At 36.1% G+C, this 12,931-nt stretch overlaps 1 protein-coding gene and 1 pseudogene across 15 annotated transcripts in view; one reads left to right on the forward strand and one right to left on the reverse strand.

The window, feature by feature from the left end:
• Rabgap1 (RAB GTPase activating protein 1) overlaps positions 1 to 12,931 on the reverse strand; it is a 166,582-nt gene that overhangs the window by 37,292 nt on the left and 116,359 nt on the right. For 14 of the 15 annotated variants that reach the window (XM_074051047.1, XM_074051045.1, XM_074051044.1 and 11 more), the window contains 4 exons: positions 8,342 to 8,455; positions 4,874 to 4,948; positions 2,275 to 2,400; positions 1,599 to 1,742 (listed from right to left, as the gene is read on the reverse strand). In XM_074051047.1, the coding sequence (XP_073907148.1) occupies positions 1,599 to 1,742; positions 2,275 to 2,400; positions 4,874 to 4,948; positions 8,342 to 8,455 (459 nt within the window). Of the gene's footprint in view, positions 1 to 1,598; positions 1,743 to 2,274; positions 2,401 to 2,492; positions 2,632 to 4,873; positions 4,949 to 8,341; positions 8,456 to 12,931 lie in introns of those variants that run through there. The other variant, XM_074051056.1, reaches the window with a different exon arrangement.
• On the forward strand, positions 7,545 to 7,659 carry LOC141416016 (small nucleolar RNA SNORA51; annotated as a pseudogene).

Genomic DNA, 12,931 nt, shown 5'->3' on the forward strand with positions numbered 1-12,931 from the left:
GAGAGAAAAGCTTTTTCAATTCTCACTCAACAAGAAAGAATACTTTTCCAAAGTAATCATGATTCTAGACCAAACTATGAGAGTTATAAAATTGTGACCTATCTGGAAGTAACTCCTGGTGGACTTATCCTGTGTTGTGTGCTATTCAAAGAATGGAATCCCATGAGCTGTATATCCCAAAACTGAGCTTGGTTAGGGCTCTCTCCAATCTGTTTTCCTTCAGCTAACCAATCTGGGTAAAGAACAAATAAGGGGAGGTATTAATATCTGTCAAACTAAACTGTGTTAAGTTTCTTGGTCTCAGTTTCCATAACAAATATCCTCCTAAGAGTTTCTGACATAATTAATTATAAAGTTTACATAAATCCTTTAGCATGCCCCCTGGATCTTAGTAACTACTTAACAGATGGTTGCTTATAATAGTGAGAAAAGACATTGCTTACAGGTTATATAAACTATGGTACATCCAAATAATGGAGTACTTGGCAGCAAGTAAAAATAATGGTATACTGATAATGTTTATTTTCTATAATGTATCTTAAAATAGATGGTAGATATAAGAACTCCCTATGGTTTTATGGTATACTTTCAACATGACATAGTCTGACAAAAAGGATAGTATAGATGTGTGTATACAGATATTCAGGTATATGAGATGAAAAGGATAACAAATAGTATATATAGCATATATTTTTCAGTATGTACATATAGACCCATAATATAATACATAATATTCCAGATAGAAAACATAATATTCTATATAGAAACTATACACAAAGATATGATCAAAAATGTTTTAAGTAGTTTTGACAAGTATTTTCAATTCTTTTTTGCTTATATATTCTAAAATGTCTGCAATAAACATTATTTTATAATTATTTTTTCCTTAAACATGTATGTAACCTCTCAAAATCCAAAACCATGCCATGACAAAGACTGTTATTTACTCTAATATCTAATTTTTTCTTTAGTAATAACTCCCCAAGATTTAGCAAATTCTTACCCAGGCTAAAAAGTGGGGGGTTGGGGGGAGACAGGAAAACTCCTTTGTAGCTGGTGTGGTCATGCAACTAACTTCTGGCCAATCCATGGAAATGCTGGGTGGAAGTTCCGAGAATTTTAAAAAGAGAGGATGTAGAGCTGGGTATGGTGGTATATACCTGCAGTCCTTGCTCTCAAGAGGAGAGGAGAGAGGAGAACGGACAGATGCACCTGCTTCCAACCTTGCTGGCCAGATATGAGGCCTAGAGCACTACTCTACCTAAGGATAAGACCTCTTGGGAAGCAGGCTACTGCCAACCTTCTGCCTGCCTACATAAGAGAGAAAGAAACCTCTATTTTATTTAGTCATCATTAAGATTCTTCATTAGATGCAGCCAAATCTAACACTAAGTGATACAAATGTCGAATGTATCTTTTCTTAGCAGACAGCACCAGTAGCAAATGTGAGCAGGAGCATCAGTCTTAGGAAAAGCCACTTCAGTTTGGATTTCCCAGCACTGAGATAACATAATTGAGAAGGACCAACTGTTTTGACAGAGCTGATATAAGAAGTATGCTACAAACAAAAACCAAACGCTGTGGCCTCTGATACATACCTCACATAAAAGCAGGTCGATGATATGGAAGACCATGTAGAGAGGGAATTTTGCAGTGAAAAGCGTAAGAAACCACTGGGAGGCATACATGTGTGCTTCAAGGCTGATGTTCAGGAAGTGGTTGTACAGGTCAGGAATGTATTCCTGAAATAGCAAACTAATTAGATCTGGGCACATATGCAGCTATTCTAGTCCCTCTCATGAGGCTCATAAATCTGCCAGCAATAGGCAGAAAAAAAAAAAAGCCATATACTTGAGTTTTTCTAAAAATCTCTAAGTGTTAAGAAGAACACTTATCATCTGGTATTAAGCTGGCACTAGCTCTTTTAGATCCCAAAGTCTAAAGAAAGATGAATCCTCCAACTGGTGACAAGTATTTGGAAAGCCATTTTTATTTCCAAGGTACAATATGTTTGGGAAAACTTGTTTCACTTTTGCTTTAAGATTCTTAATCAGAGCCTTAGTGAGTACTTCTTCACTGAATTTTATATGAAAAAGGTCCCTACAAAGTCATTTGTTCTTTTAGGTGTTTTATATAAGACTGGATTTTCAGTTCATGCTGTTAATCTTGGCATGCTCATCATGTAGCAAGAAACAACAGAAATGAAACCTGTCCTTAATCTAGCTCCCCCTAGTCTTGCATATTTTTGTTCAATGCAAGCTGAATTCTCTTTACCTGCATGAGGTGTTCCAACTGATAAAATTTGCAATGTAAATCTTCAAAGTTTTGCTTGAAGAGTTCCCTGAGACCATAGTCAAACATGATCTTGACCAAAACACTAAATGCCTGTTCCTCGGGCATCTGTAACACATAGACAATGGGGGAAGCGGGGAGATCACAAAACATATATACAAGTTCCCTCAGTATATTAAATTGTCCTTCTATTGTCTTACCAGGAAATGTGGTGGTATGCAGAAACTCAGGCCTAAAGTTTTGTTTTACAACATTCATTCACGCAGCCAAGAAATGTTTAATGGTGCTTCCTCTGTGCCAGCAAGGCTGCTGTCCTCTAGGAGCTTCCCTACAGCTAGGACATAACAGCTGTATTATGAACCAAGTTAAAAGGATTAGTGAGAACACAGGACAGCAATGCCTGTGTCTCCTGCAGGAAGTCAGGAACAGGCTGATATGCCAAATAGGTTTCATCTTTTCTAAATCAGGAAGTGTTTGTTCAATCATTTTACTTCCCTGAGCTATGTCATTCTAGTAAAACTGTTTTTCCTCTCTATTACTGTCAGAAATATAGCTTGTTATAGAAAAACCTTATGCATTCTAAGGCTTTCAGTAATCACTTAAAGTACTATAGTATTGCTTGCAGTAAAGCTAAAAGTTTTGCAGTAATGGTAAAAGTGCCACAGACTTACTTCCCTTCTACTTACAAATGCTACTCATTTATAATATGTACATTGTCCCTAGCTTTATGGAAAAAATATTTCCCTAAGAATCTGGCAAGATGTCTACTTTTCAAAACAGAAGAAAAGCACTGGCAATGTTATTTAAAGCTTGGTGTGATTGCAGCAAGCCTTCAAAAAAGTGAAGAAGGTGGGCGAGCTTCTGTGGAAGAAGAAGGAGGTGGGCAGAGCACAGAAATCACTGAGCTAAACAGCAAATCAGATTAAACAATGAAAAAGAAAAAGTAAAAAAAGCCATAGCATATTATTATAAGGACAGTTGGGGCCAAAAACAGACCAGATCTTTTGGTCTTTGACATGGAAGGCAGCTTCACTGTCCCCTGAAATGATTTGACCTATGCAGTGTTTCTGATGCTAGGTAGTCCCTCACACTGAAACAAGCACTTATCTGAACACCGTAGCAAGCAGCATAGAGTTCCAAACAAGACAGCAGGAATTTTCAAGGGGTTGTGATAGTGTGATAGTTAAATGGGATAAATGTCCTTGGACTGAAGCTGCAAAAAAAGCTAAACTCTACAGGTGAGATTGATGATATAAAGTCTGACTAAAATAACAAAAGAAAAATTTTAAAAAGCTAGACTTCATTATTACTATCATAACTTTTAGCATATTTTTACACTTAAGGAGAAACAAGGTGGGTTTTGTTTAAACTGTATTGCAACCCACACTAAATGGCATAAAACATTTCAAAGGCTGGCCCTTATTTCTCTCTAGCTCCTTTCCCCTCTCCCCTTCATATAGGATACTACAGTCACACTGCTGCTCTTCTTTCAATTCCTTCCACATTTAGGTGCTTTCCATTTTAGAACGTCTATATACTGTACTATCCACTTTGTCAGCAATTTTCTACTGTCTACTCTCATGCTTTGAAACTAATTGTATTATCTCTGTAACAATATAAAAAGGGGAAAAGTTTATGACACTGTAAAGTACAAAAGAGAAAGAAAGCCCTTCTCATTTTTCAGGGTGCACTACAAAAGTTAACTCACCAGAGGAGGCTTTAATCTTAATGAGGCTTTCTGTTATACTCTTGCATCAAATGTCTTATTTTACCTTTGTGACACTATTGAAATTACTAATGACACACTTATATGATTATTTTCTCATAGCTAGGTGGAATCACTAGATAGGGTCTATGCAGATAGGGACTACATCCTCTATTCACTTCTGACCTCCAGTATGGCCCTCAAATATTCTTTCTACACATTTTAACTTAAATAATGAGAAAAAATAATATACAACTTAATTTTAAAAGATAGTTTGCCTGAATTTTTTTAAACTGTCAATGGCCTAAAACATAAAAAAAAAAAAAAAAAAAAAAGGCAAGAGGGTAGTTTAGATTAAAGGAATAAAGAAGAAGTGACAACCAAATGCATTGTCTGAATCTTCACTGGATAATGATCAGAAAAAATAAAAAAGGCCATAATGGAGTCTATGAAGTAGATAAAGGGGGAAAATTGAATGTGGACTGCATGTCAGACATTATTGAATCAATGTGGAACTTCTTGGATGTGATGATGATATTATGGTTATGTTGAAGAATGCCTTTGTCCTTTTAAGACATATGTATGCTCAAGTATTTGGGAGTGAAGTATCTTGATATTTGCTACTTCTCTTCAAAAAGTTAAATCAAACTTTTTTTTTCCCAATAAAAAACAAAAGTATGTGTGAGGAAATGAGGAAAAGAGCAAGAGATGCAGAGAAAGAGACAAAGACTGAAATCAGTCCGGAAATCAGTAATTGGTAAATTTGGTGAAAAGTACTGAGTGTGGTTGTTCACCTTAACATTTTTGACATTTCTGTGCATTTAAAAGAAGACTGAAAATTAAGAGAGTGAAGGTCATTGTTAAATAATTACTCACATGGAGAAGCAGCACAGCAGCAAGAAATGACTGGCCCTGGCAATAGCCAATCTCTTCATCATATACAGAATAAGCCTGGGGGTGAGGAGAAAAAAATAACAAGGAGCTTAAATGAATGTATGGACTCATGGGCCAGGAGGATGGTACCCAAACCCCACTGAGGCATTTTGATGGCCAATGAGTGACACCTAAACCTCTCTCCAGTCCCCATTTTTTCTTTACAATAAACAGAATTGGCACCATGTCATATCCATGGTTAAGGAATGGAGAAGGTTAATAAGCAAAACTCACTTGAGCACTAACATAGATTCTAATAGCTCCTTGTCATTGATCATATGGTACCCTTGGGATGTCATTCCCTCTTTCCTGAGAAATGCACTCTTCCTTCAAGCTCCCAACATACTCCAATTTGTCCAGAATTAATTCCTCTCTTCTCTTTACTTCTGTGGTACTTGCTACACATGCAAGCTTATTATAGTACTCAGCACACTGCACTTTAAAAGTCCTCTTCTCTACTGGAATAAAAGTTTCCTGATTGTTGGGGTAATGCCCTATTCAACCTTGCTAGCATCTCACACATAGTAGACACTCACTAACACTGTTAATACTACTCATTTTTCTTTCTGGGAAAAAAATCTTTCGGCAAAGATGCCAAAATACAATTCTTTCCATAATGTCAGTAATAACTTTTTTGATAAGAGTGCTTATTCTAAAACCATTTGTTTTAGAATAAACATTTGTGGGTTCCTCTGGAATTGCTGTTTGTATTTTTCTTGGCAGCAGACGATTACTACCCATCTCTAAACATTATCTTGAACAGAATACTGACATTTAACATTCTTGGTGGTTTACTCCCTGGCTCGTCAGCTGTTTTTCAGAGCTCTGTTTTTATGATTAGTACTGGTCATTCTCATGTAAACAATGGCAAAAAGGGAACTGCTACAGATTTAAGATGTCATTCCATTTTATAAATTCATTTCTGATAAAACTTCTTCTCAAATTAATAACAAATGCCAATACTGTTAAAATTGTATTAAAAACTAGTAGTAATACATGCCAACACAGGTCTTTGAAAACATTTTGGTAATGACTTTTTTAGGTATAAATTAGTAGTATTTTGGTTACAAAAAGAAGCTTGAGTTCATCTGAGTTGGGCAGGATTTTGTGTGTATTATTTTTATTCTTTATTTGTAAGATAAAAATATTTTTAGATCCATTATGTTAATATCATAAAGTTAACTTATTATGTAATAATAGGCAATGTAATGTGCTCAGCACAGTTTGATTATGCAGCCAGGTGAAATTGCATATATAAAAAATGACTCTTGTCCTGGAGAACTTCATAGCTCAATGCTGAATGTTAGACAAGTAAATCAATCAGAGTCCAGTGAGAAAACTGATTTGGGGAAGAAGTGGCAAGGGATAAGCCAGGAAATATTACATACTTTCAATACTAAAAAATTAACTGTTTTTATTTCATTTTATTGGGTTATGAGGTAATATCATAGGTTCTTTGCAGAGGTGACAGAAATGAATAAATACGTAAATAAATAAATAAATATGGACCAAATAAAATCCAAATTGAAACCCAAAATCAGAAAGGCAAATTCAAGGTAGCTTTTATAAAAATGGCAGCAACATAACATAGACACCTGTATCAGGGCAGTGAACATCAAGAGGAAAGTACAGCTGTAAGATACTCAATCACATCAAACAACCTGGGTAAAGAAATGAGCTGAAAACAAAAATAATTCTATCTTCAGCAAGACAGTAGCATAGGGTGAAAAAAAGGAGGCCTGCTTTTAGGCAAAAAAGATACAACAGTTAGATATAAAGTGGATTTTGTTGGATCCTGATTCTAACCATTCATTGTAAAGGCATTTAGGGAACATGAACATAGATTTGGGTACTAGATGGTATAGATGGACAGTAATCTTATTTTTTAGAGATGCACAGTAAAGAGTCCTGTTGCCTGAGATTTTCTTTAAAGTAATTTAGGAAAAGGGATAGGTGAAGCAACTGTGGCAAAATGTTGAGAAATATTGGGTCAGTGTGGGGACATATACAAAATTTATTACACTAATTAAATTTTGTGTGTGCTTGAAATTTTTTATAATTAAACATGTTTTCAAATGAATTCTCTTTTTAGACCCATTTTGTTTCATGTACTTGATAAGAGTGACATGGAGACAATCTGGCAGCAGGAACTTAGATCTTGAGCTAATACAGAGTTGGAAATACCTGTGCAGTGGTGAGAGCTGTCGAGCTGGAGGAACTAACAACTGAGTACTATGGGAAGACCTCTGTTGCAGGCTCAGGCAGACAGAGAGAAAATAATGGAGTTGGTGAAGTTGGGACAGGTGAATATAATCTCTGAAAGTCAAGGGCAGAAAAGAATTATAGGGAAATCCACTGAGAGGAAATGGAGTGCAGGAACGCAATGAGGGACCCATAGACAATGATTACAGAGTTTCTTTCTGGCAAATTGGTATTAGGATGACGAATGGCAAAATCATAGCGAAAAATTAAGATTTAACCCAAGAAACATTTCTCTGAACTCCAATTACCTTTAGAGTTCAAATCGTCTAATTTCTCATTAGAAAGGCCATCCTTTATTGCTGGCCCACCCTAAAATTAGTTTTTAGCTTTGCCTTCTCACTCATAAAACACAGGCTTACTGGTGCTTACCACAGGCTGTGTTCTTACACTGACTGTACAGGAAGAGGAGGCAAAGTATACCTACCCAACTGCACCTCAGCCCAGGCCCTCTGAATGGGGAGACACGGGATGGGGGAAAAAAATCACAAAATGTTATGTTCCTTAAGGATATGTGTCATGCCTTGCCTCTATTTACTACATAATAGATGTTAAATAAGTACTTGATTAATTCTGAGGGGAAAAAGACTAAAAACCAATTCTGAGGTCAGGTTAAGGTTGATCTGACTTCTTTTAGATCTATAGTTCCAATGTACCAAAATTGATTAAAACTGGATTATTGAGATTGAACAGGCTATCATTTCTTTTAACGTGTTTAGGCACACATCTTTTGACAAAAAACAGTATTTACATCATTTATTAAGCCACAGTGCTATAAATCCATCTGGATGAGCCCTGGCACTTCCCACTGTTGGGACTATATCCAAGGTGCCAATTTTAGCACTTACATTGTGAATACTGAAAAGTAGTTTGCCATGTTATAGGAATTTGAGACTTAACATTGAACTGGTTTTTGAGTCTAAATGTGGAATAAGGGGACTGTCATCTGAAAATCCTAATTAAAAGGGGGAAAAATATCCTCTGCCATTTTACTTAATGAATCTTAAATTATGTTATTTTTTATTTTACAGTTGTCTTTCTCATTTTTTTGCATTCTTAAGCAGCAAATACAAATTACACTTCATAGTTTTATATAATTTCAAAGAACCAAAAGCATCATTCAAAATTCAATCTTTTTTGCACATGAAATACCTTGCATATTTTATATAAGGAGTCTTGTCCATCTCCTCCTGTGTCCTTGAAGTAGTCATGGGCTGGAAATGTCCGGTTAATATCCCGGGTGATAGCACTGTCCTGGGGAGACTCCTATGGAAACAGAAGGGAAGAGAGGGCTTAGGAGGGTCAATAATGTAAATAATTGCTGGAGTTTTTATACGACACGGACTCTTCATTTACACGCATTAAAATGCTGCAAAGACACACATATATATATGCACACTCATAGTTACTCCCTCTTCAGGGTTAATATGATGTCAGACTGGGAAAGACAAAAATCATGTTTGCCATTATATGCAGAATCTAGATAACCCCTCCCCCACCCTGCCCCAAACAAAACATACCTGATGGTATGAAAGTAGAGGAGGGACTATTTTGGAAGAGGGAGGGACCATCAAAAGGAGGGACTGGTGGAGTGGCTCAAGTAGTACAGCCCCAGCAAGTGTGAGGCCTTAAGTACAAACCTCATACCACCCCCCCCAAAAAAAGAGGGACAAAAGAGGGTAACGGGAGGTTGAATGATAAAGTACATTACATATGTGTATGAAAATGTAATGAAATCCATTATGTTGTACCATTGATATATGCTAATAAAAATAGACAAAAAAAAGCAAGTATAAAGGGGGCAATGGAAGATGAAAGAAAAGCATCCTATTTTATTCTGTACACTTATCCTCCCTATTTTATTGCAAAGAAATGCAGCTTAGTAACCTCTCCATTTGTAAGAGGGAAAATATGTTACTCAAAATCAGTTTCCTATAGAAAAATACTCAAGTTAATCTCAAGAGAAGGAGATAAAGTGCTCCCATTACAAAAGCTGGATACAAAAAGTGCTGCTTTAATTGCTCCTTTGGTATGAAGCCAACATGCCAGTTCTTAAATGGAAAAGAGAAGTTCCTTAGTTGGGGTTTTTCTAGGGGCAAATGGTATAAGAATGTACTCAGCAATCAACTCAGTACGAAAAAAGACCACCAAAGGCCAGAGATTCAAACAGTCTATAAGAAAATAGCCTTTGTCTTTGCCAATGAAGAAAAACTTACACAAAACTGAACAGATGTCAATAATGTCAGCAGTTTTTCATGAAACATACCAAGCACCTGCGACTTTAGCTCCTCATTAAATTTTATTTGCTCACATGCTAAAGAACTGTAGCACAGAAACATGACCTACATTAACAATGTTTGTCTTTATATCTAAGACTTGATTCTCCTTGGTGAGAATACTTCATAAGTAGCATGCCACCCAAGTGCCTGAACTCTGATTTAAAAGATGAAAAATAAATGATATTCTTCTTCTGTCTGGTAACTTCTCTAGCTCTCTGGACAATCATGCTCCCAGGGCCATGAATATTTTATAGTTTTGAGATCTGAACTAGTGAACTTTAAAGCTTATGTTCTTTTAAAACTAGTAAACTATTTATACCTGCAAAGACACTGACAACTTTTAAATAAACAGCTTTATTGGCACAGTTATTAACAAAGTCTTAGTAACAGTTAAAGCAGCTCAAGACTGTGGTAATTCTCTGACAGCAGCTTACTGCATGGTGGGAACTTCAAGGCAACAGCACATAAAAAGAGAACCGAATCAGATTTGGGAGTAGGTGAGGGAGGGCATCTGCCTGAATTAGGGGGAAGAGGGAGGGAAAGAGAGAGAAAGATAAAGAAAGTGAGAACTAGGGAGTGTGACTGTGTGTGTGTGTGTGTGTGTGTACACAAAGTGGCTAGAATCGTCAAGTACTGAAGAGGAAGAATTGTGTGTGTGTGTGTACACAAAGTGGCTAGAATCGTCAAGTACTGAAGAGGAAGAAACCAAACAGAGCTGCAGAGCTATCTAGAAGGGTCCCTGTGGGTCATGAATCATTAGAAAAGATAAACTGGACATTACATCAAAAATTTTATTGTTCAAAAGATAAGTTACAGACCAGGACAGAATACCTAAAGAATTTATTTGATAATGGAGTTATATTATCTCTTAAAACTAATAGGGAGAGAACTGACTTTAAAAAAGTATGTGAGGAGGGTGATTGAATCAGATACTTTACAAAACAAGATATACACACGGCAAATAAGCACTTGAAAACGTCAACATTATCAGTCATCAGAGAAATGCGATCTAAAACAAATACATTTCACTACATACCTACTAAATGCTAAAATTAAAGATCCAAGATGCCAACAGTTGGACAAAGGATGTAAAACAAACCAACTTCCCATTGATGGTGGGAGTGCAAAATGGTACAGATACTATGGGAACATTTTAGCAGTTTCTTGTAACATTAAGCACACACACTTATCATATAACCCAATAATTCCATTCTGACAGGCAAGAGAAATGAAAACAAATGCACATAAAGCCTTGAGCTTGAATCTTCATAGTAGCTCTACACCTAGTGACCCAAACTGGAGATAATCTAAAGTGTCCTTTAGTGGATAAATGAATAAACTGCAGTATGCCCATATAGTTGAGCACTAGCAATAAAAATGAAAACACTATGAGTATGTCCAACAACATAGATCAGTCTCAAAAGCAGTGAGAGAAAATGAAAGAAGTGAAAGAAATGAAAGCTGTCAAATACAAAAGGCTATATGCACTGCATTTCTGTGCATATTAAATTCCAGGAAAGGCAAAACCATCAATTATAGAAAGCAGACTGGCCTTTGGCAGGCCAGAGGTAAAGGTGAAGATTGACTGTTAAAAAAGACATGAGGGAAATTTTTGAGGGATGGAAATATTGTCTATCATATCTGCTATGGAAACTTATATTACTGTATACTATATAAAACTCATTTGACTTCTTCACTTACAACTGGTGAATTATGTAAATTCCACCTGGATAAAATGATTTTAAAATAGAAAAACAGACAAACAAAAGGGATAATCAAACAAATGAAAAAGAGACACAGGAAGATCCAAGCCCTTTAGATTAAAAACTGGGGATATACGTTAGTGGTAAAGGCCCTGGGTTAATCTCCAGCACTGCAACAAGAGTCCCTAGTGTTGCATTAACCAGAGGCATACATTTAAGTCAGATCTGGTTTTGAAAGATGGCTCAGTTTCTAACTGGCTAAACAAGTTATGCAAGTTTCTTAACTTCTCTGGGAAATACCATTAAATTATAAATATACAAAGAACCTCTAGAAAACTGAAACCATTCCCTCTAAAATCAGAACTAGACAAGGATGCCCACTATCACCACTCCTATTCAACATAGTACCGGAATTCCTAGCCACAGCAATTAGGCAAGAAGAAGGAAAAAAAGGAATACAAATAGGTAAAGAAACTGTCAAAATATCCCTATTCGCAGACGATACGATCCTATACCTTAAAGACCCAAAAAACTCTACCCAAAACTCCTAGACACCATCAATAGCTATAGCAAGGTAGCAGGATATAAAATCAACATAGAAAAATTATTAGCATTTCTATACACTAATAATGAACAAACTGAGAAAGAATATATGAAAACAATTCCATTTACAATAGCATCAAAAAAATAAAATACCTAGGTGTAAACCTAACAAAGGATGTGAACGACCTCTACAAGGAAACTATAAACTTCTGAAGAAAGAGATGGAGGAAGACTATAGAAAGTGGAGAGATCTCCCATGCTCATGGATTGGTAGAATCAGCATAGTAAAAATGTCTATACTCCCAAAAGTAATCTACATGTTTAATGCAATTCCCATCAAAATTCCAATGGTATTCATTAAAGAGGTTGAAAAATCTACCCTTAAACTTATATGGAAACACAAGAGGCCACAAATAGCCAAGGCAATACTCAGTCAAAAGAAAAATGCTGGAGGTATCACGATACTCGACTTCAAACTATATTACAAAGCAATAACAATAAAAACAGCATGGTACTGCCACAAAAACAGACCTGAAGACCAGAGGAACAGAATAGAGGACCCAGATATGAAGCCACACAACTATAACCAACTTGTCTTTGACAAAGGCACTAAAAATATACGATGGAGAAATAGCAGCCTCTTCAACAAAAACTGCTGGGAAAACTGGTTAGCAGTCTGCAAAAAAACTGAAACTAGATCCATGTATATCACCCTATACCAAGATTAACTCAAAATGGATCAAGGATCTTAATATCAGACTCCAAACTCTAAAGTTGGTACAGGAAAGAGTAGGAAATACTCCGGAATTAACAGGTATGGGCAAGAACTTTCTCAATGGAACCCCAGCAGCACAGCAAAAAAGAGATAGCATAGATAAATGGGACTTCATAAAACTAAGCAGTTTTGGCTCAAACAAAAGAAATGGTCTCTAAACTGAAGAGACCACCCTCAGAGTGGGAGAAAATATTTGCCAGCTACACATCAGACAAAGGACTGATAACCAGAATATACAGGGAACTTAAAAAACTAAATTCTCCCAAAATTAATGAACCAATAAAGAAATGGGCAAGTGAACTAAACAGTTCTTTTTTGTTTTGAGTTTTTCATAAATAATGTATAAATATATACGTATATATGACACAAACCCTTTTCAGGTTTATGTACTGCTTCCCTATTTCTTCTCTTAATGGTGTCTTTTATCAGCAGTAATTTCAAT

The sequence above is a fragment of the Castor canadensis genome, chromosome 13, assembly GCF_047511655.1.
Source record: "Castor canadensis chromosome 13, mCasCan1.hap1v2, whole genome shotgun sequence".
NCBI lineage: Eukaryota > Metazoa > Chordata > Mammalia > Rodentia > Castoridae > Castor > Castor canadensis.